Genomic DNA, 24,713 nt, shown 5'->3' on the forward strand with positions numbered 1-24,713 from the left:
CCTGCCCCAACCCTGTTTGTCAGTACCCCTGCCTACAATTCGAAGACTAGTCTTCTAAACTAATCATCAACGATTTCTAAATATTTAGAATAAATGTGCCATTGAGATCTTTCTAAAAAATGATCACAAAAGGGATTGGTCAAGAAACTTCCCTTTCCAAACAAAATGAAGACATGGGACAGCTAACTTCAGGACAAATGGCCTTAGGTAGCCATGAGTTATTTAACATGTTTCTATTTATACCCCCACCACCTTACTTGGGGGATGTGGGGCTGACCAGCCTTTCCAGGATCTCTCTACCAAAAGACATGTCAGGTTCGTGTGGAATTTTGAGGGTAATGGGCTTGTTTTAATGCAGCTGGTGGAGAATGCACTGGGGCGCATATCTGCTGCCAATCATGCAGAGGGATGCATGACACGGTGGGGGGCACATGACTGTGGAAGAAAAGGGTGATGCTTGAGCCAGGCAGAGAGAAGGTTCCAGCACATGGGTTTATGACTGGAGATCCTGCTAGCCTGTCTGGGAAGATCTGGCCGGGGCTGGGTGACAGCGGGAACAACACACCAGGTGTCACGTCCACGCAGGAGCTTGCCGAGGCTCTGGATGGACAGCGAGGTTTGGTGTGAAGTCACTACGTGTGATGGGAAGCCTGGTTTAAGTTACTTATGTCACACCCGGCTTCCATCAGTGATCTTACCGTAGTCCCGCTGCCGTCAGTGACAGACAAGGAAGTAGACAGCTGGTCTGCAGAACTCGAGGAAAGAGTGAACGGGACCACCGTGTCTTCAATTATCTTACGCTCCTAGGGCAAAGACAGGGATAAATGAAAAAGAAAAAGAAAAAAGTTTTTAAAAATTTGTCAAGAGAAAAAGACACATTAAGGAACTCCAGGAAAAGAAGATTCATCAGAACATATACAAGAAAGCATGGCATTAAGGAAATCGCATTTTTCCAGAGCACACAAATCAAATACACCAAATAGGCAGGAGTTTAGAACTTCGTATTGAATTTACAAACACCAAGTTTAACTAGTGTTTAACTAATTAGAAGAACAGGGTGAAGAAAAACTACTGTGGAGCTCATCAGCTAAATCAGCTATGTGGAAGGCAAAGTTCCCAACGATACTGACAACAAACTTTAGATAGCAGACACTTTAGACAGCCTCTGCAAATTCTGCTGCTGTTGTTAAGACATTACCAGGACACAAGTCTCCTCTACAAGTCCTCCAGCTTTGTAGTAATTTTGACAGTAGTAAGGATGTATTTAGCTTCAATGCTAAAATTATCTTACAAAACAGATTCATTACTACAAACACTCTTACTGTAAGTGAGTACACACAGAGATAAAGATGTTGCTGGTTTTGTTTTGTTTTGTTTTGTTTTTTGGTTTTTCGAGACAAGTTTTCTCTGTGAACAGTCATGGCTGTCCTGGAACTCGCTTTGTAGACAAGGCTGTCCTCAAACTCACAGAGATCTACTTGCCTCTGCCTCCCAAGTGCTGGGATTAAAGAAGTGTGCCACCACTACCTGGCTTTTTTTTATTATTATTTTTAAGACTTATTTATTATGTATGCAGGTCAGAAGAGGGCATGAGATCTCCTTACAGATGGTTGTGAGCCAGCATGTGGTTGCTAGGAATTGAACTCAGGACCTCTGGAAGAACAGGCAGTGCTCTTAACCACTGAGCCATCTCTCCAGCCCTGATATTGCTGTTTTTATGTTATCTAACATAGATGAAGAATCAGATATTGATGTGATTACAGCGGCTTCTTCAACATGGCTCAATCCGTTCCTCCTACAGCCCACATGGTGGAAGGTTCCTGTGGTCTGTCAGAACCTGTATGATGTGGTTCTCTTTCCAGAGACTAAAGCGACACTGCTGTGGGAAAGAGTCGGACGCCCCACAACCAGCATGCACTGCAGACACAAAGGGAGGAGACGGACTAACGGGACTGTGCTGACAAAGCCACATTCTTCTTGGCAATTTCCTACCTCCTCGTAGTACCTGCGTTCTTCTTCTTCCACCTCCTTTTGGGCCTTTTCCCACTCTTCCTTCAACTTATCTTGTTCCTTCTGGTACCTCTCCTGTCATGGGATGTCCACAGAACATTTGGGAGTGACCACCGTACCCCATCGCTGGGATGCCCCCCCCTCTTCTAAAGCACCATGCACAACACATGACAAGATACTCCTCGTGAGAGAACATTGGAATCTCATGCATGCACACCGTAGAAAGAGATGCTGGGTATTAGGTACCAGTCAGGTACACGTGGTGGTTTGACTGAGGAACACCTCCCATTGGCTCGTGTGTCTGGGCACTTGGTCCCACTTAGTGGTACTGTTTGGGAAGCTTTAGGATGTGGAGCTTGGCCAGAGGAAGTATGTCACTGGGGTTGGGCTCTGAGGTTTTATAGCCCAATCTCCCTTTCCTCTTCTCTCTCTGCTTCTACCGTGTGAATGAAAGGTGACCACTTGGCTTCCTCACTGCCAGCCAGGCCTCCGGCTCCCACTGCCGTGCCTTCCCCACGGTGACAGACTGTAGCCCTCCGCAACTGTCAGCCAAAACAAACCTTTCTTCCTAACTTGCTTTTTGTTAGGGCATTTTTTTTTTTATCGCAGCAAGAGAAAATTAACTAACACAGACATTTAAAATCCCACAGGAAGCCAGATTTCTGCTGTTGTGTTTTTCAGAATTTCTCTTCAGATAGACAATTGTTCATGAAGGATGAAAAAAATCAACAAGCAACACTCTCCCTCAGCTTGGGAGCTCCTAGGTAGGTTACACATAGAGTCTACTTCAGCTGAGCCTCTCAGAGGTGAGTTTTGCTATTTCACCAATAGAAATATTTTGGTGGGCTGGGGAAGTAGTTGCCTAGCACGTTCCATGGTCTGGGTTTGAACACCACCCCCATAAATAACAACCAATCAAAGCCCAAACCAGCCAACACTGCTGGCAAGGAAGTTTAATAAAAGGTAATAAAAACCTACTAAGTTTATAAGAGAGGCAGGGCAGAAAAGTCCAAAGCGCTCCAGACAATCATCAGCTGAGAGGCAGAAGCACTCTGTTTATGGCCATGGCAATGAGATGAGGCCTTCCAGGCCCAGCTCACAGTAACTTTAATCAAGAGAGCCTTGAAACCACTCATCACAGTGCTTTGGTGTGAGAGCTTCCATCCCTGTGCTCAGAAAGGGTACAATACTCATCACCACTTCTGAGAGATAATAAAACATTCCTTATAAGAATAATATAAAAATATGTAGGAAGTCTCTGACAGCTCACCAGAAAAAAAAGAGTATGTGAAGATCAAAATCGGTGTTTGAAATGAGAATTGACTCCATGAAAACCTCAAAAATGAAAACCTCATAGACAATGGAGACATGTGCTTGTGCACACATGTTCCAACACCTGACTTGTTACTGTCGTTGTCTGGGGCTAGGACAGGCCCGTGTGTCTCTTTGGAGGGGGACGACGACACTAAGGTGTCCCCAGACAGCAGCTGTTATGTCACGACTTAGGTGCAAAAGGCTCTTGCTGATTCTATTAGAGCACCGCTGGCCAACCCATGGCAGAAGCCGTAGATACAAGTGAAACTTATTATCAGAACCAAACAGTGCAGAAGCTGGGCATGGTGCTGCATGCCTGTAATCCCAGCGCTCAGGACAGAGACAGCAGGGTCTCTGCAAATTCCAGACCAGGCAGGGTTATCTAGTGAGTCTCAAAAAACAAACACACAAAAGAAACGGAAGCCAATTCCAAAAACAAAACAAATGACCCCTCACTCCAGGATACTGTAAAGATTTAGGATGGGAACCCAGAGGGTCTTACTACCGTTTAAGTCATCAAGGCCTAGCCCTTTGAAGTTTTCAAAGGCACCTAACTGAAGTGCAGAGCTAAATCCAAATAGTTGATTTTTACCACTGAGCCCACTCCCTTACCCATGGGAATCAGGGCAAAGGATTAGGACAAAATATGAAGAGAAAGGAGAATAAATCGCATTGCACTTCAGTTCTAGCGTAGCAGGAACCATCAAATTCAACGAGGTTTCCACTACTTCTCCATGTGAGCATCTGGGTGTGTCGCAGAAATAGCACAGGTTTCAGCGTTGTAGAGACTTAGGCTTGGGTCCAGGCCCTGCATCTATCAACCATGGGATACTGGGCGGTTAATGCAACATCTTTGTACCTTCACCTTTTCAACTACACACGGGCTATTCAGGTGTGTTCCTGGCATACCCCAAGGATACAAATAGGTCAGTTTCAGAGGTCATTAGGTCACTGTAGGCAGGAAGCCAATGGAAGCGTGTTACATTTTGCCTCTGAATATTTCTAGAATGGGCCATTATCAGTTTTCACTGAAAAATGGAATGGAAATTCTGTTAAAGGAATTAGACTGATGTCAAATTTTATTCTACCTAATGAGATCGAATGGTTTTTCGGCAATTTGTTCTCACTGCTTCTTGAACTGAGAACTGGTGACGAAAGAGGTAATGAATACAGGTAGACTGACCCTTAATCATTACATACATACATACATACACACACACACACACACACACACACACACACATATATATATTTAAAGTGTTAATGTGAATATTTTTCCCCACTCCTTCTTGTTTGGACCTGTTAGCAGGAACAATCAGGTACAAGACTCGGTTGCCTGGGACACAGAGCATAGACAAACTCCTCCTGAGTTTCTGAGAACTGGATTCCATGTTCCCTGTGCTAAAAGTCTATTCAATGCAACAGACATCGCAAGTACACAGTTACCGAACATGGGGAAACCAGCAGGCTGGTCCTACCTGGAGCAGACGCTCTTGTTCCTGCTGCCATTTCTCCTGTCGCCTACGCTCCTCTTCCGGGTCCCATGCCCAGAACTTAAACTGCTCAGGAAAAACAAAGAAAGCAACCCCATGATCAGAGCTGGATGCCTTGCCAGGGCAAGAAGACAATAGTCTCCATTATGGTACCCAAGGGACACAGAAACAAATCTTCACACAGCTAAATGTCCTCTTTGGTGGCAGAAAACGTTTCCAAACTTAATCCCTTTTTACTTTGATTCCAAGCTGCCGAGCTGGTTCTATGCCTCTGCGCTTCTTTATGGGTAACAGAAACACAGTGCCTAACCACAGGAACGAGAAGGCTTTGCTCCATGTCTCTCGGGAGCATGAGGAGTCTCAGAAGCACCCGAGCTCCTGGGCATGGTGCTTGTTGCCCATGCTAATTCTGGCTTATACCAGGAGAGTATCGTCTAAGAACTAGGGTCTTTTGTACCTGAAGTGAGCCCCTTATACCACTGTGACTTTCCCAAAGTGGTTTAACGTCACCATGAGAGCAAGATGAGTGGAGCCCCAGCCCTGAGGCCAGCATACTAACTACTCAAACCCAAGACTGGTCATAAAAGCTTTAGAGAAGGTTTTAGCAAGGTGGAGAACGAACAAGAACACAGCTGAATCTACCTGAATTTCTACCTGAATCTAAGGATTCTCTCACGTGTTCTACTTTCCCCAACAGGAAATGACAGTATCTTTTTGCAGTGACTTTTTCTCTCCATCCCCACCCAGGGGCACATGAATAGTTTGACAACCTTGGGAGTCAATGGCTTGCATCATCCTCTTCGGCTATGTGTGGTGATGCCTGCTTTACAGACATTCTGGGGTTCTTAACTTCCAGGAAACCCGGGATTACCACTGTTGGTTTATGGTTGAGCTTTCACATATGGTTCCTAGTTCTGAGACGTGGTTGGAGAGATCAAGGGTATGTGACAAGCGGTGGTCCATTCTACATGGCCACAAAGGGAGCATCTTGGACTGGTCACTGGAGAGGGAGGGAGCATTCCTGTATCAGGCACCATATAGCAGCAACTGTATGATGATGTCAAGTAAGGCTTACCATCACCCCAAAAGAAAGCTACTTGCATCTCACTGTGCAGTCAAGGAAGATTAAACAGGGAGGATTTATAAACCACCTCCAGTGTCCTGCGGCTAGTAAACCCGGGCTCAAGGATACAAAGAAATCAGCATTTGGTTTCCAGGCAGGACAGGATGACTACTTTATATAATGATATACAATCTTGGTACCAGAAAGCATCAAATTGTTTCAAAGTAAAAAATGTTTGGATCTCAGTTTTGGTTGAATACTCGTTAAGAAAATCAAACATAAGTTAAAATCACTCCAAACGCGCACAAGTTGGTTCTTTAAGGGGGACTACTTACGGGTGTGGTTACAGGGGACTTCTCGCTGCTCGGAGAATCCGCTACACAGAGTAAAACGACAGAAAAGAAGGCATCATTGTGGGTGGCTTCTGGCTGTGCTGGTCTCTTGCTCCTCTCAGTGGAGGGTGGCTCCTAGGTTAACTTGGGCAGTATTAGGAAATCACAGTAGAGCAGAGCCTGGCAGGTTGTGCCCATCACCAAGAGGACTGAGAGTGTGACCCACCAAGCAGCGCCAGGTACTAGACTCTAGGAAGCGACGACTACAGCTATTAGTGCCGGCTCTTAGTACACCCTGCGTTCTGGCGAACAGAGCAGGTCCCCACTGTCTGACACAGAGAGGCCGATGCCATCCAGGAAGAAGAGCGAGTGACACAGTTAACAAGAGAACACCACATCGGTGGCCAATGCTTCTCATCGGACTTCAGAGGAAGTGGATGGTAAAGAGCCAGGTGGGTCAGTGGTATTTCTCTGGCGTCTCAAAAATCAATATAAAGCTCCGCGAAAGCCTCCCAATTTTAGTACGACCGTGCTGATTGATACCAAAGAACAAGCTCATTGCTAACTGTGTGTCACAAACAAGCATCTTTTTTTTCTCTTTTAAATATCTTAAATCGGAAACAAAGACAGATGACAGACACCATTGGTGGCCCCAACGTGAATTTTTACATGTAAGAGATGCAGCTACCCAGTATGCTGTTTACCTGACTGGGAGAAAAACTGGGACCGTAGCCAAGAGTTCTGAACTCTCAGCGGAACACTGGCTCTGCTAGGCACCTCTAGATCAGATGGCAAAATAGAATAAACAGAAATCCGTGAGACCGGGTGAGAACTGAGAACACATCCCCACGCGTCAAAGAAGGAGCAGCTCTAGTTGAGCCAGGAACTGAACAACTCAACCCAACGTGAGACAGCTCTCCAGAACACATGGAAAACCCAACGATACAGACAGTGGGCCGTCTGCGTTTCTGCTGTGGAGGTGCTGAGGGAAACGTTTTAGGCCCATACTTAGCGGGGATACTGTTTAAGGGTTAAAGGTCATGATGACACAGCGGCACACTGTGCAGGGGCCACTTTAGGGAAGAATAAAAGGGCCGGAGAGGTGGACAGTGGGGAGGATGATGCTGTCCACATCACACCTGATGAAGGGGCGAGGATGTGGCTGTTTTCCTGTCACACATGTAGACAGGTACATGGCTGTGACAGCGTGCAGTGTGCCAAGCACACACGACTCCTGGCAAGCATTTGCACCTTATGCATTGGGCTCTGCCATGCGAATTCTCAGAGCAACAAACACCGCAGGTCAAAGCCTGTGTTTTATAGAAACGTAACTTTGGCATAACTTTACTGTTTCCAGAGGGCTGGATAAAGGAAACCCGCCAGCTTTAACTGTATTTTAGGAATGTTTCCAGAGCGTTGAAAGGCTGTATTGATGCACATGTGTGTGTTTGGGGGCGCCTGTGGAATCTTATTCGGGCTGACAGGCAGATCTGCAGCGGCCTGTGTGAGCATCTATAAATAGATGATTTCAAAGAAACTGGGGAGACACCAACTTCTGTGGGAGAATTTATGAGGTGTGGCTCTAGGGCTCCTGGTTCTTTTGGACTGGATGATGGAATTCAAGCCCGTCGCTTAAGTGTGTACCAAATTCTTAGACCTGGGTCATAAGCCACGGCTTCTCCCACCACAGTCCAATCAAACGCAACCATGTCTTCATAGATTGCATTTATCAGAGGCCCCTGGCATCTAGAAAGATCATTTTGTAGAGTCTAAATAATCATACGGTCAGTTGCATGCCCAGCAGCAATGTCTTTGAGGCACTATTTACATAACTACTTCAAGTCAGTGGCTTCCAGGCTGGGATTCCTGGGCTGCCTGGACGCATGGTCTTGATAGAAGTACAGAAGATTCTGGCCAGATCTACAGAACCGGACACTTGAAGGTTTGGTCCCAGTCCCGCAGGCTCAGGCACACACTCATGTCTGAGAACTACTGCTTCAAGCTGTGTTGCTGTCCTGTTAACGTTTTTTCTTCTTTAGAAAAGCATTCTAAAAAAGTTTATTCTTTCTGCCTAGCACCTGGCTCTATACTTTCACTCCCATTATTATAAATCTATTCTCTTAAAAACTAGTAGATGGTAATGTCTCCTTGGCACGTGATAGTTTGCCCCTGGGGAAAACTAAAAGGGGGAACTCTGCAGCTCAGAACGTGATGAGCGAGGCTTTAAATCCAGGTGTTTGACTCCCAGCCCTCACACTTAGGATCACAGAGCTCATGAACCACACGTCCTAACAGAATAAGGGTCTCCAAACCCAGTGCTTCTTTGAGAAATTACCTTTAAAAATACTCCAGTGCTATAAATTTTTATTTTTTTAAACCATTAAACTTGGATAAAACATGAAATAAAGTTCCTTAATTCAATAGCAATTTCTCAAAACCAAAATGCCTTGTATTTAATGGGGGATGAAAAATATAAATATTAGGCATCAGGACTAATTGGTGAGGCTGACATAGTTAACCTAACTATAGTTCTTACCTACTAGTTAGAAAGTGCTAGAAATGGAACATAATTACCATGTCTAAATATGGCCAACTGGTTGACCCAGTTGTGAGATTTAATTTTTATTAATTATTTTCAGGACTGCAAGGCTGAAAAGTTTGGGTCAAATGTTTTGGAGGTGGTACTGCATCTGCCTCTCCATTAAGAGACGAATACCCACTAGTACGTACACCACTTAGCTTCCTACCGAGGGCTCTTTGTTCTGCTGGCAAAGCAATCAATGAAAGCTAAGGGAGACCAACTCAGATGGTGTTAATGGTGACCCCAAATAGCGTCTCACTCTTTAAAAGAGAGGCAATAATAAGTCATGAATAATGACATCATACCATCTTCTCTGACAGATCTATGAAACACACTGGAGGAAAATGTTGAAGAAGCACACGGAGCCTTACGGTCCTACCTCCCACCCTAGCTGTTGCCAACCTAGAGAGTTTGCACTGGTGCAGCCTTAGGCAGGCCACTTGGAGGAATAATCACCAAGGATGGTAGCGTTCTCCGAATGCCATATTCCCCACTTCACATTCCTAAGGTCCTTCCTTGTGGTGTGGGCACTTGGGTTTCTCACGAGGCTAAGGGCATAAAGTTGGGTTCTTCAAGAACCAAAGGGTGAGTTCAGAACTCATATACGGTCCACAAAGTGGGAGCCAGCCCAAGTTTAAGTCCTTCACAGATCCTCAACTACCGTATTTCTCGAAGTTACCTTCTTACATTATATCAAACATTAGAACATAGCAAATATACAAAACACATTAAAATGTATCCAAAGTATGTTATGTGCTAAACATATTAAAACATATCCATAGTGTGCATGTGTTATTACACACATACTGAAGATGTATCTTTAAATGTTGCATGCATTTTATTCTTTTCATTTTTGAAAATATTAAATGTTTTTATTATGAAGATTTTTATTTGTTTGGTTTTTTTTTTTGAGACAGGGTTTTTCTTTGCCCCCCTGGCTGTTCTGAAACTTCCTCTGTAGACCAAATTGGCCTTGAACTCAGATATCCATCTGTCTCTGCCTCCCGAGTGCTGGGATTAGAAGCAGGCACCCCCCACTACCTAGTCATGAAGAATGTTTTGAAAGAGTAAAATTTTGGTTGAGTGACTACACTAATCATTGTGTACACCAAGACTTAGGTCAAACAAAAAGAACAAAAACTCTCACTTTCCCCAAAGTTAATATTAAGTAAAATGGGTATTTTTATAGACTGGAATTAATAATAAAGTTCATATAATATTAGATTTTTAAAAAACAAATTGAGTTTTTATTTTTAATTATCATGTTTTGGAGCCAAGACAAAACATGTTTGAAGGTCTCAATACTATCAGGCCCTGTTGTACCCACAATGCCTAGCTGACAAGGTGGTCTTCATGGCAGGGTTCCTGGTGTCAAATTGAACGTGCCTCTCAGCTTTCCCATCTGAAATTCTCAATTCACAGACTCTGGTGAGGAATGTGGCTACAGGGACATCACAGGAAGGATGCTACCAGCTATTCCTGTGAGGTGCATTTTCCCACAGGTGGGCCCAGCAGACTAGGAAGATCTAAGAGAACACTTTTCCCCTCCTTACCTTGAGAATCGAGATTTGGCAAGTGCAATTGGTTGGTTTCAGGCATTTTGTTGAGAAAAGGAAACGTCAAGGTTGCTTCTGGCTCTGGGGATTTTGGCTTTGCTACCTGAAACACAGCAACAGACACAAACACTAGACAGACTGTCCAGCAATTAACCTGCAGCTCGATTTTACACTACGACTATTTAAACAAGCCGGTGAGCTTAAACATTTAATTTTGCAATACAATTTTTCCTTCCCTAATGATTTTTTCACACTTTACTGAATCAATAAAGTGGTTGGTATTTCTCTAGAAATTAAGTAAGGGCATAAGAATGTGGTGATCCCCTCTCTTCAACCTCAGAAGACATTGGAGCCTCCCCCTTCCCCCACTTTTTTGCACAGGATCTTACTACATAGTTCTGGCTGTAAAGCTAAGCATTATAGTAATCCACTTTTAATGGACATTACTCTGAAGACAGTACTCTACTCTCCCACAAAGTTATGCAACTCACGTATACTTTGCCCAATGACAAAGATGCATTGCCAAAACAGCTAGTACCAGCACAGGGGTCCTTACAGTTTTGAGGCGCTGTTAGGCTTTAAGAATTCTTGTGTTTGCTTTAAGATTTTGAAAATATCATTGCTATCTGATTTTATTTGTTTCCTCCAAGTCTGAAGACTCTTCTAGAGTCGAAGCACCCTCTTGCTGTCCTACTGCTTCCAATCAATTTACTGCCAGAGACAGAATGCCAAGTATTTCAACAGTGCCTAAGATAAGAGCCACAGACTCCTGAATCTGGATGCGGAAGGCAGCTGTTTGGGTTTAGCCCATTTTGCCTCTCACAGGACTTCACTCTAACTTGTAGCTGTTGGCTTGGCAACATTTACTCCTTCTCCGATGCATTCTATTTTTCTTTATTAAGACTATATTCAATCCTAAGAGAAGCTTGAAGGAAACAGAATCAGTCACATTGGTCAGCATTGCTGTGGTCAACCAGACAGCTGTACAGACTTCAGCATTTAACATACAGCAAATACTTAAGGTCTGGTTGTATCAAAGTTCACAACATGCTAGTCTTACTTTTCTAAATATTCATTTTTACTTATAACTCTCTCTCTGTCTCTTTCTGTGTGTGTGTGTGTGTGTGTGTGTGTGTGTATGATAGTATGTGCATGTGAGTGTAACAAGTACCCACAAAGGCCAGTGGTATTGGGTCTCCCTAGAGGTGAAGTCATGGCTGTCTGTGACCCACCTGATATAGGTGCTGGGAACCGAGCTCTTAACCTCTGAGCCACCTCCCTGGCCCTGACAACCCTCGAGCCTTAAGCTCAGAGAAACAAATTCTTGAATGGTGTAGACTGACAAGGAGGTTCAGAGAAGAGCTGGTTGCAAATGAAAGAATTAAACATAGCAGAAATGCCAGTCTGGTGCTTTGCTTTTACAAAGGTGACACTCCCCAAGTGAAATCTGAAAATCAAAGCTGTTGCAAGCATGGTGATCACCATTATCTAAGACGGAGAGAGAGGGGAGAGGGCCACAGATGCGGTGTGTGGGGGAACTGCTATTCTATTTGCTAACCAACCACTAGAGCTTCCAAACCTGCAGTCCACAGCACAGAATTTTAAAGGTGGGGATCTAGTAGCATTTGCTACCAAGAAAAACCTGGGAATCCTGGATACTTTATGCTTTAATATGATTCTGAGACTCATGTTTACTAAATAGACAAAAGGTTTATGATAGAGAACAAACAAAACAGATAAACAACCCGAGAGCCCTTGAAAGTGTTTTTTTTTTTTTTTTTTTTTTTCTGGTTTTTCGAGACAGGGTTTCTCTGTAGCTTTGGAGCCTGTCCTGGAACTCCTCGCTCATCCTATTGTCTGTATATGTAACAAATGTGTTTGTGTGTGCTAAGGCATTTGATATATTCATAATGCAAACATCTGTATTTCCCCTTCTCTCTCCATATACAGTGGTGGTGTGAATAAGAATGTCCCCTGTAGGCTCATATATTTCAATGCTTTTTCCTTCGTCTGTGGAATGGTTTGGGGAAGGAAGAGGAATTGTGGCCTTTTTGAAGAAGGGGATATCACTTGGGGTGGGCTTTGAGGTTTCAAAAGCACATAGTAGGCCCAGTCTCTCTCTATGTCTGTCTGTCTGTCTGTCTGTCTGTCTTTTGTCTCCCTCTGTTTTCTGCTTGTGGATCAGATATTAGCTTTTAACTACTGCTCCGGCACCCTGCCTGCCTGTCTGAAGTCACACTTCTTACCATGATGAAAATGGACTCATCCCCTGAAACTCTAAGCAATCCCCCAATTAAATGTTTTCATTTATAAGTTGCCTTGGTTTTGGCATCTCTATAACGTGTGTGTGTGTGTGCGCGTGTTGTGTGTATGTGTGATGTTTAACAATGAACATGCACTGAAGACAGGATAAACGATCGGGTGAGACCGTCAGCCCTTGTGACTGCTGGCCACCCCCAGAAGCCACTGTGTCCTCACCTTCTGTGACAGCACTAACTCTACCTTCCCACTCATCTCATTTTCTGGCTTCTTCCGGTCTCGTTCTTCTGGCACCTCGTTCTTCAGCTGCGCGCTGGGGGAGAAGTCCACAAAGGCCACGGTGGGGCTGCAGCGAGTCACCGTTGCTGTAAAATGCTGTGGCTCTGGAGGGAAATCATAGGTGGGAGCAGGAGGAAAAGGAAACCATACAATGGATCATTTCCCTTCAGAGTCACCGTGAACGTTTCACCAGAGTGCTCCCTCCTGAGGACAAGCTGGGTCACTGCACGAGGATGCGCAGCCAAGGGCCAGGACAGCAGGGCTCCCAGCAAACTGTCCTGCTAGCCAAGACTGTTTGTAACAGAGTCATGATTCTGAGTAACACGTGACACAGAATATTTAATGACAGTGGGGTGGAAGGCAGGATATCCATAGACCCGTCTGTACTTGTGATGGGGTGACTAACTTTCCCTTGCTGTGTGTGCTGCTGACCTCATCTGGAGACTAGAGGCTGACATCACGCCTTCCTCTACAGCGCCTTCCAGGCAAGCAGTGTTCCTCCATGGTCCTGACCTGAGCTCCCGCCCTGACTCCCTTTGAAGGATGGAAGGATCTGGGAGTTCTAAGGTGAAATCTGATATTTATCACAGTGACTACAAAGTGACCAGGACAGTTCAGTGTTTGAATTATTGCTATAAAGGAACTAAGTATTTTTTAAATGATGAAGAAGACATACCTTTAGAGAATATCAGAGTCTCAGTCTCTCTCTCTCTCTCTCTCTCTCTCTCTCTCTCTCTCTCTCTCTCTCTCTCTCTCTCTCTCTCTCTCTCTCTCTCTGTGTCTGTCTGTCTGTCTGTCTGTCTCCAAAGCCTGAGTTCCTATTTTTATAGCAACATTCATGCCATGGTGAGAATTTCTCCCCAGCGCCTCTAGGTGGCAGCACAACCACAGAGCCGGACATTCCCCTGCCGTTTAGCAGGAAAAATTGGCACCATTCCCTCACAAGTCACCAAGCTTTACCTGAAAACTCGCATGAGACACACCTGCTGATGTCGGCTCCGCGTCCTGTGCCCCAGACTTCCCACTGCCGTCCTCATCCTCTTGGCCATTCAACTCAGCTTCATCAGAGGCTGCCTGAAAAACATTTTTTCCCTCTCTTGAATAAACCAAACCCTTGAAAGTTCTGAAAAGCAAAGGGTATTTCCTGAACGATAGTTTCCAGGCCTAACAAGACGGGGCGCCCACACAAACTGTCTTCTAGGTTGAAGCTCTACGCTGGAAGTCTTATTTTGCTGGCAGGAGGCATTTGTGAGCATGAGCAAGTCAACACCAGCAAGCTCCCTTCCCCCCACCATCCTCACTGTTTGTCTTATCACCAAATCTCCTAAATCAAAGTCACCATCTGCTTGCTTACAAATGCCTTTCAAGTTGGCTGCAGGTCCGACCACCAGCAGAGGGGATTTTGTTTCGATTTTTAAAGTCTGAACCTCACAGTTAGCTGTCCTGGGCATAGCTGCCCGTGGCTCTTAACTTTGCAGGGTTTATCTTTGAAGCTTGTAGGAGTTTTTATAGCCACTTCTTCCCTTTCATTCCGACAGCTGGGAACTAAGGTTAGCTTTTCTTCCTTAGTCTCCCACTAATGGGTCTCCTTGACATGGATGCCGGTCACTGCCACACCAGTCAAGTACCTCTCTCTAGCCGAGCCTCCCTGCTGTCAGCTGGACGCTTGTTACAACAACAACTGCATAGCAACCTAATGGGAATAGCTGAACAAATCAGGACCATAAAGGGAAGCACTTCACAGTCACTGAACAGAAGATGTCCAGCAGGCTGGGGACACTGCTTAGCAGGGCAGAGCTTGCCTAGTGTTCACAGGGCCATGGGTTGATGTGATCTGAAGCATGGCACAGGATAACACACACACACACACACACACACACACACCTGCTATGCAGTATTGATGTGTGAACTTATGCAATGTGAAGTTAAAACCTTTAAAGTTTATATATATAGTATTATGTCTACATACATAAGATTATACATATGCTTATGTACATATAAATGTACCTGTCAGTATATGTATTAAAATATACAATATATGTATAAATATATATGTATTTTATATGTGTATGTGTGGCATATATAAACATGTGTGTGTGTGGCATAAAAGCCAAAGAGGATTAAATAGTAGGACAGTGGAAGCAAGGAGGAGTGGCAGCAGATAGCATTGAGACTGGGCAAATAAGAGCAACCTACAATGTTTGTATACTGTATGTACAATGTATGTATAAAAGTGCCACAATGAAGTTATCATTTTATGCTAAAACAATAAAAACAGAAACACAAAACTCCAAGGAAATAGAAAATTTTAATGTATTCATTTTTAAATGTGTTTACATTTGGGGATGATTTTCTCATTTTTTTATATATATTTTCATATATTATAAAAGCTGAAGAACCAGAAGACAATCTGTGTAGTTTCACATTATCATAGAGTATGGGGAACTGTCTCGAGAGTTAAGTCTGATATTTTTCTCCTCTACCTTAGTGGCTTGATAAAAATAAGTGGAAGGTTAAATTAATTATATCTGGAAGAATGCTTACACAAAAGAGTGTAAGCCAATGACTCTATTTTATTTTATTCTTTTAGCAGAAGTTTTATATAAAAGACTAAAGTTGAATTTTTAGTGTGTATAAAACATTACATAAACTTTAAAAGATTTTAAGACAAAAACTAATATTTGTTTTCATAAAAGGAATAGACAGAAGTTCCTGTTCTGCCTGGTCATGCAGCCTCTTAGTTCCAAAGAAACACACAGAGGTTTATAACAATTATAAACTGTTTGGCCTATTAGCTCAGGCTTATTATTAACTAGCTCTTACAATTTGAATTAACCCATAATTTTTGTCTATGTTAGCCACCTGGTGTGGTGTCTTTTATCAGTGAGGCATTCTTATCTTGCTTCCTGTGTGTCTGTCTGGTGAATGACTCTTCCTTTCCTCTTCCTAGAATTCTCCTAGTCTGGTCTCCCTGCCTATAGTTCCTGCCTGGTTACTGGCCAATCGGCACTTTATTAAACCAATACAAGTGACAAATCTTTACAGGGTACAAGAGCATTATCCCACAGTAAAAAGGCATTATTAAATCCTTCATAAAATATCTCCAAGAAGAAACTAACTCCCCCAACTTCTCCTCTGACATCCACTTTGGCCCTCATACAAACACACACAATATATGTACATACACATATACATATATACATACACAAAATAAATAAATGTAAAACTTTTTAATATTAAAAATAGGAATTTTAAAGCAAAACCTTTCAAGCTGCTTAAAGACTTTAACAATAGTATGTAGTGGAAAATGTGATTTTTTTTTGGAGGGTGAAGTACTTTGAAATACTCATAATTAGACTGAAGTTTTCTAGTGACAGATAATCATATATCAAGTTGGAAAGAACATACTATCAAGTTAAAAATGTATGTTTTTTTTCTTTTCCAGTACCGAGGACTCAACAGAGATTCCTACGTGCAAGTCAAACCCTCTACCACCGAGCCACACTCTTCTCTTAGCCCTTTCTTACTATTTAAGTCAGAGTCTTGATAATTTGCACAGGCTACCCTTGAATTCACTCTGTATCCAGAAAGACTCTGCAATCCTCCTGCCTCCGCCTCTCAAACAGTGGAGACTTTAAGCTTATGTTCTGAGGCTAGCTTTAAGAACCCTAGGCAGGCCAGTTGTGGTGATGTATGCTTGTAATCCGAGCCATTTCAGAGCCTGAGGCAGGACTACAAGTTTAAGCCCAGCCTAGGCAAATTAGTGAGACCCTATTACAAAAAAACCGAAAAGGTCTAGGGGTTTGAATAAATGGTAGAATGCTTGTATAGCATGTACAAGACTCTAGGTTTTGCCCCTCAGTATCACACACAAAAAACAAACAAAAACTCAAAGAAACAAACATTTCCCAAACCCACTGCCAATAAGAAAAAAAAACACAGTCAGAAAATAACCACAATGGTATTACTTAATGGATTTTTAATACTTTTAAAATCATACCAACAAGCTTGAACTGAATCCCTTTAAGAAATGATAAATGAGCAGGGTGGCGTATGAATGATGGTGGCGGACGCCTTTAACCCAAGCACTTGGGAGGCAGAGGCAGGCAGATCTCTGAGTTCAAAGCCAGCCTGGTTTACAGAGTGAGTTCCAGGACAGTCAGGGCTACACAGAGAGACCCTGTCTTGAAAAACAAAAACAAAACAATAGCAAAAAGAAACAAAGAAAGAAATTCAATGAATGAAATCTCTTTTATTATATTGAGGTTCTCTCTCTGTGTGTGTGTACACTCATGCATTTATAGAATAACTGAAGAACAACCAGTTCAACACTTAAAAGAATAAGCTAGACTATTTTTTTAGTTCACTCTGATGCAGATAGAAACACTAATACCCGGGGTGGTATTTTTGCTTTATGATGTTAATATATAAAATACTGGCAGGACTTCTGATTCTTAGCTTCCTTCTCTCCTAACGGACTAAATTACAGAAAACTATCTAAGGCTGGAAAACAAATTTGCAGCTAAATACTGATGAACGAGCCTCTTGAGAACACTCATGTTTCCAATTACTAGAACTGAGTAGCTACAAACAGGGCCCGGAGCCTGAAAATGAACATAGAGATGAACATATTTTATGCACTCTAAGATGCCATCCAGTTCAAGCTGTATTATTTTAGGCACTACTAAGAAAGAAAACACACTGTTAAAAAATGACAGACTATGGATGGCAAGAAGAGTCTTGATTTGTAGACATTAAAACATAGGAAGTGTGCCACTTGGACTCGATGAAACGGGAGCCTTCCCGAAGCCTGGCTGACATAATGCATAATGCACACAGGACAAGCTCCACCAGCATTAACTACTTTAGCTGGGGTTATGTAACTGGCATATCATGTTCCAGTAATATTTCAGTTATGCATGACTAACAGAGCCCTACCTTTGAGAGTTCTCAGGTTGCGATCGGGTTGCTACGGTATTTCTATACAGCTCAACACTTGCCCTAAAATGATGGTCCAGAACTTACATCCCGCTATCCAGTGTGGGTCGATAATGGCTGTAATACAGTTGCCATGATCAATATTTACCTCACTTAGCAGGTCTCAGTGCTACTGAGTCACTTGCTGTGGATGACGCCAGTCAGCCATCAGAGTGCTGAAAGGCAGTGCCAACAAACATGGTTCTCCTCACACAGGACGAAGGTAAGTGAGTGGTGCCAGGCTGCTGGGGGCAGCAAGCAGGAGAGGTGGGAGCCTTGAGCTGTGCCAATAACCTCCTGTGCTATCGGCTGGCCTTATGGTCACACTTACCCTTGGTGGTCTCCCAGTACTTAGTTTTTGATCCCTTAAAAGTAACTGAATACTCGAGTCCTTTGAGTTCACTGTAGAAACAATTCAAACCACCATTTCTATTTCTGTTCTTTCTTTCCTCTACCTCTGTTCATTTTTGAGCAAAAGGTTAGAACTTGCTGGAACCCTTCATGGCAGGAGGCAGTTTGGTTAGCTCCTCTTCTCAGAGAAGCCAAGACTGTAATTGTGCCTAGCCAGCAAGCCATCCCTGGGTTCAAAGTGGCAAGGGTGGACATATAACCCATATCAGGAAACCAGATGCTTTCTTGACTAAATGCATTATCTTTGCGATCCACGCTCAAAAGTTTAGTTTAAGTATACATTATTTACCCAAGTCATCACCAGCAAAATATTCAGGGAAAATCGAGAGGAAAAAAGAATATATTACTCAATTTAAAAACCCTTTATATGCACCAAGAACAAGAAAAAGCTATTTTTAAAAAATGAACTTAACAGTGGTAATATAACGGGCACCTTACATTTTACATTTTTCTATAAACTTCTCTGCGTTCTGCAATACACAAAGACTATCTGTAATGAAGGGAAATTCCCAAAGCTGGCTTAATTAACTCAAGCCTGGCTTCTCTATTCTGAATGCTTGTTATTTCTGTGCTAATGGCACCACATCCAAGGAAATGAGTTCAAAGTTGGCAGTCTTAGCCAGCCCCGATAGAATCAGAGGTCTGCTTCAAAAACAAATCTCTGCTGGCAAATGCGCCTGCTGACTCGTGCTTCCCCTCCTTCGGTTCCCGCCCAGGAGAGAGGCCTTCCCTCCTCCAACTGGCAACACTTTCTCAAGAAAGAATAACAACAAGTAAACACCAACAGAATGCTGGATGGGAATGAATGAGCGTACAGGAGCTGGCTTCCCCTTGGCCAAGAACCCATCCAAGCTAGCCTCACTGCCCAACTCAAAGTCCAAGACCACAGGCAGGAGGTGGCAGATTCCTGACCTTAGAATCACATGGTTTGGCCACAAAAATGTACCTGGCTACTGTCAGGCTGGCAGAGAGCAGTCAAAGGATGGTTGGCAACTGGAAGACTTGGAAAGGTAAGATCCAGCCTGAGACCCAAGTTTCAGTTCATCGTTTGACCTCTATGGTTTAAGTGGTGATGTCCAAGGACCTTCTCGAAAGACTATTCTGGGACAATGAGAGATTTTCTGGCTCCAGTCTCGAATAACTGGACACGAGCCTGGAAAGCCAGTGTATTTGTGTCCTGGCATCATGACCCAATGCCACATATGCTATGCATATGATTCTCCTTTTACTTTCAGGCTATGAAGAATCTGTCACCATTGGAAGGAGAAGAAGCAAGACAGGAGACTCACTTCTCCAGACTTTAAATACATTCATGCATGCATTTGGACTGTGCTATTTATAGCATGCTTTTCGAACCACTGGACATAGGCCAGGGTTAATTTACTTCCTCTGATGTATATCTGCTTGAAACTGCCGAGTTTCTATATAAAATTATAAGATAATAATTAATAGATTTTTCAAAAGCACTAATCTACCAACCTCACGATGACTCCTAGCTGGGGCAAATACTTCATGAAGAAATGCCTGTCGACATTTGACATCCCAAAGGAATCTGCAGCTGGTGTGAGCAGCAAGGCACACAGCGCCTACTCAGATGCCTTTGCTCTGCTCTCACCGCCAAGCAGAGAGGAGCAAGAAAGGTCTGATTGTTTCCTGGGAGCAGAAGACAGAAAGAAAGTGCTGATTTTCTTAGAAGAAGCCCACGAGTGTTTTCAAGATGGGGAAAACAGGCCCACCTCGTCACTCGGCTTGAGAAAATCTTGATGGAGTGTCTGAGATACCCAGGAGCTGAGTTTGGCTCCGTCGAGGAAGACCTGCCACCGTCATTTGGGATGAGTGAGTGTGTGAGAGGGATCCCATCAGCTGCCATGGAGTGCAGTGACAAAAGGGTCATTCTGTCTGGAGAGTGCAATTTTGGGAGCCCAGGTGGAAGAAGTGAGCCAAGACTGGGGAACCCCACAAAAGAGCTAGAGGAAGAACTAAGGGTCCCGGCGCTGGAGTCTTCTGGAAAGAGCTCTTCAGAGCTGCCTGGGTTTTAGAGAATGAACTGGGATGACTGACACGAGCAGCAGAAAGAGAACAAGGAATTTGCCTCATGCACATAAAATTCACATCAGCTCAAAACAGTAACTTTGATGATCTTATGTAAATTCTCCAAGTCTTTACATCTCTCCCAATTTCGTGCTTCTGGGGGAAAAGCACTATTTTACTTTACATTTGCTGTATGGTAGTATGAAAAATAAGGGCGCCCTTAATCTACAAGTCACCTTGACATCATGCTAAGTGCTTGGCAGATGTGTATCCGCCAATAACTACCTGACATATATGAGTATATGTAATGCTAGTCTATTAACTTTCTTCTAAACACGAGCCAAGGTCAGACACATTAAATGTGTTCAGCAGTCTGGCCTAGCACATGGTGCTCTTGAGGTATTTTAGGAAAGGATCATTTTCAGACCACAAAGCAAGGTAGAGATTCAAACTAAAGCATAACAGACAGGGGACAAAAAAACAACACCGCCACCACCATGTGAGGGAGACTATCGTGGTTATTTCTCTTGTGGTAAAAGTAACACAGCAAAAGCATCTTAAAGGAGAGAACGGGCCTCTTTTGGCTCATAGTTCAAGGGGATACAGTCCCTCATGGCGGGAAGTCAAGGCGGCAGGAGTGGTAGGCAGCTGGTCACGTGGCATCCACAGTCAGAAAACAGCGCTGATCGCTGGTGCTCAGTTCCTGTCCTCCTTTTTATCCAGTCCGGGTCCCAGACTGTACAGTGGTGCCATCCACATTTACAGTGGCTCCTCCTACCTCAGACCACCCAATCTAGACATGCTCAGAGGCTTGTCTCCTAGGTGATCCTGGAACCTATCAAGTTGACAGCACTAAACAGCACGAAGACAAAAGCTTGTCTTTCAATAGAGGACACGCTCGTCTTCAGGTTAGGAAAACGCCTAAATTTCCTTTCCAGTCCTGCAGTCTAGGAACCTGTGTGTGCTCAATGACATGGTTTTCTCACAGAAGCCAGTATTTTAAAATGCAAGGTGCTAGTTTTTCTTTAATTGGGCTTCTAAGAGATACAGAAATAAACTAAACGCTGAGGAATCTCACAAATAACAGGGAGGGAGGGGAACCCGTCACTCTGTCTGGAACAGGATAACACCTAGTCTCCAGCACCACCTGTAGACCCTTTTGGGTCCTTTGATTCTAACGTTCCCATTCTATGGAACAGCCACGTTTTCCCTCCAACTCGATGTGAATATCCACACTGAAGGTCAAGCCTCAAAGTCCACACCCTACACAGCCCTTCCCAGACCAGTCTATCCTGACTTTCCTATCCTTTGCCATCTTACATTCCCCTGGTGTCCTTAGTCTATAGCCTAGCATTTCATGACATGCTGTTTGATATCCTTCTCGAGTTCATTTATGCAAACACTATACTCCTATTCTCACACAGCTGCCCCTACCAGGAGGGTCTGAAATGCGATGCTCTAGGTAGATACAACCCAAGTGTCCGAAGAGATCCAAATTCCCCTCCACTCCAATTATAAAAGAAGAAAATCACTGTCTCAATGGCACCCAGTGAGAAAGAAGTAGCGGCAGAAAACTGAAAGCGGTGACATGGTGTGATAAAAAAAGTGCCCACAGCAGCCCGAAAGGCTGCTGCTCCCACTTCAGAGCACCCAGCAGGGGTAGCAGGGTCCTCCTCCCCTGTGGTTCACCTCACATTCTGAATTCACACCCCTGCCTACCGCTATCCCTGTGCCCTTTGCAGAGTTCCAACTTGCCCTAAAGCAGCTGTGGCATTTTAGTGGTGGGGGAGGCTACTCCTCTGTAGAGGGTGTCTCCTTTGAGAATGCAGTTCTTGGAAGAAAGACACTATTTAAAAAGAAGAACACCATTCTTTCGACAACCCCACAGAACTGAGAAAATGAGTTAGGAACAGAAAAGTCAAGTTCAACCCAGTCCCACTCCTTGAGTATCATGGAAGCACAGCATCCTGTCTCAAGACAACCATCACCCTTTACTAGGATCGATTCATTTCATGTTTTCAATATGAATATAACAGCTTGCTTTGTTTGGAATAACAGAAAAGAAAATAAAGAAGTAAGATTAAGATTTCTGAAAAAAAAAACCCATGATTCTTATTTTTAAAAAGCAATTATCTAGCCGGGCGGTGGTGGCGCACGCCTTTAATCCCAGCACTCGGGAGGCAGAGGCAGGCGGATCTCTGTGAGTTCGAGACCAGCCTGGTCTACAAGAGCTAGTTCCAGGACAGGCTCCAAAGCCACAGAGAAACTCTGTCTCGAAAAACAAAACAAAACAAAACAAAAAAAAAAAAGCAATTATCTATTTATTTTTAGGTGGTATTTCACATTTCCCTAGTTGACCAGGAACTTACTATATAAGCTAGGCTGGCCTCAAACTTGCAACAATCCTCCTGAATAAATATTAAAGAATATTATCTTAAGGCGTGTTATATTTGTTTATGCTCTGGAACGTTTGTTTAATCATGTAAAGATGTGTTGCTTTTTTTTTTATAGTGCATTTGTTTAATTCTTTGATGCTGTGATTCTTTGCCTGTCGAAAACACCTGATGGTCTAATAAAGAGTTCAATGGCCAATAGCGAGGCAGGAGAAAACATAGGCGGGGCTGGCAGGCAGAGAGGATAAACAGAAGTATAAACAAAGAGGAGCAGAAAAAAGAATAGCAAGAGAACAAGGAGAGGAGGACCCTGGGGGCCAGCCACTCAGCTACACAGTCAGCCATGGAGTAGGAGCAAAAGTAGGGTATTCAGAAGTAAGAAAAGGAAAAGGCCCAGAGGCAAAAGTAGATGGAATAATTACGTTAAGGAAAGCTGGTTAGAAATAAGCCAAGCTAAGGTTGGGCATAAATAAGAAAGAATAAGACTCCAAGCATGATTTATTTGGAGGCTGGGTGGTGGGCCCCCCAGAAGAGTAAAGAGTCAAAAAAGTAAAACAACAACCAACAACAAATAAGCTTCCCAAATATTGGGATATAAGCATAACTCTAACGACTAACTCTTGGAAAGGGATTCCTTTAAGATGAGTCCTGGGATAACATGCTTGAATGGAAAGGTTTTAGACTCTTGTTTTTTGAGACACGATTTCTCTGTGTAACCTTAGCTGTTCTGAAACTCTCTGTAGATCAGGCTGGCCTCAAATGCTCAGAGACCACATATCTCTGCCTCCTGAAGGCTGGGATTAAAGGTGTGCACCACCGCTGACTGGCAAGTTTTAGAATCTTAAGTAACCAGTGTAGGTGAAAAACTTCCTAGTAGTAAGCCAAAGTACTGCATAGCACAGATAACAACTTTTCAGACATGCACACGCACGTGTGCACACATGCACAGAGATGGGGAGGGAGATAGATGATAGATAGATATAGATAAGATAGATAATAGATGAAGAGAACAGATGATAGATAATAAATGATAGATTAGATAATAGATGATAGAGAATAAATATATAGATAATAGATAGATGATAGATCATGTATATATAGATGATAGACAGACAGACAGATAGATAGACAGACAGACAGACAGAGACAGACAGATCCACTTAGAAAATAATGGAGTAACTCCTGTCAAGTGGAAGAACTTGAAGTCTACAGATCAGAGCATAAATATCACTCACTATTGTCAGCACTCAAGTTTGCTCAACTAGAAATTAATTTTAACTAGGAAAAAGAAGACACAAGAGAAATAAACCCCAGGCTAGCCCACGAGTTTGGACCTGTTCTCTGAGGCTGCCTAGCATCTTGCTGGTTATGGGGAAGAAAGGCTATACGGTTTCCTTTCCTTTGGAGTTCCCTTTTGAGGACATGCAGACTCCTGAAATAACATGATTTTTTTCATATCACGGATGCTGCTTCTTTTTAAAATAAATCACTTTTGGGGGTATGCAATCACTTAAGAATGAAGGAAATCTAGAAAATGCTCCTGAAGAACATAGAGTGGGGAGCAGAATGGCTCACTTTCCCTGAAAAGCAAGCCCAGCCCTACAGTGTCTAAGTATTTGGGGGATTCTAGTTTTAAAGTAGGAGCAGATGTGAATGTTTATCTCACTAGTTAAGATCTCCCCTCCTGGGAGCAGAACTCAGTATCCCAATCCCGCCACTTTGTAAGATGTGCCCAGAGGTGGTGACAAATCCAAAGTAAAACTGCAGTCCAGGAGGTGAGACCGAACATTTGTCTGGGTCACAACACTTGGTGAAGATGTGACATCTGAGTCTCGGTCACAGAGCATGCGGGACTGAGGTGAACGACATTCTCATGTGGCTGATAGAAGGACGACATTATCCGGTACAGTGTGTGGGTGTGTGGCAAGGAGCCACCTCATGTTGAGGGGAGGAGGTGGGAAGCAAGTTAACCTTCAGACCAAATCTTGTGAGGAGCTGGAGAAGAAGCCTCAAC

At 43.5% G+C, this 24,713-nt stretch overlaps 1 protein-coding gene across 27 annotated transcripts in view; it reads right to left on the bottom strand.

The window, feature by feature from the left end:
• Nucleotides 1–24,713, bottom strand: part of Limch1 (LIM and calponin homology domains 1) — a 303,949-nt gene that overhangs the window by 18,407 nt on the left and 260,829 nt on the right. For 23 of the 27 annotated variants that reach the window (XR_012907247.1, XR_012907249.1, XM_075943248.1 and 20 more), the window contains 7 exons: nucleotides 13,871–13,961; nucleotides 12,828–12,991; nucleotides 10,347–10,452; nucleotides 6,216–6,256; nucleotides 4,803–4,883; nucleotides 1,993–2,085; nucleotides 699–803 (listed from right to left, as the gene is read on the bottom strand). Coding sequence is in view for 24 of the 27 variants with exons in the window: in XM_075943248.1 (XP_075799363.1) it covers nucleotides 699–803; nucleotides 1,993–2,085; nucleotides 4,803–4,883; nucleotides 6,216–6,256; nucleotides 10,347–10,452; nucleotides 12,828–12,991; nucleotides 13,871–13,961 (681 nt within the window). In the remaining 3 variants the exon portion in view is untranslated. The remainder of the gene's footprint in view (nucleotides 1–698; nucleotides 804–1,992; nucleotides 2,086–4,802; nucleotides 4,884–6,215; nucleotides 6,257–10,346; nucleotides 10,453–12,827; nucleotides 12,992–13,870; nucleotides 13,962–24,713) is intronic. The other 4 variants (XR_012907248.1, XM_075943268.1, XM_075943259.1 and 1 more) reach the window with 1 other exon arrangement.

This window comes from Microtus pennsylvanicus, chromosome 12, assembly GCF_037038515.1.
Source record: "Microtus pennsylvanicus isolate mMicPen1 chromosome 12, mMicPen1.hap1, whole genome shotgun sequence".
In the NCBI taxonomy this organism is placed as follows: domain Eukaryota; kingdom Metazoa; phylum Chordata; class Mammalia; order Rodentia; family Cricetidae; genus Microtus; species Microtus pennsylvanicus.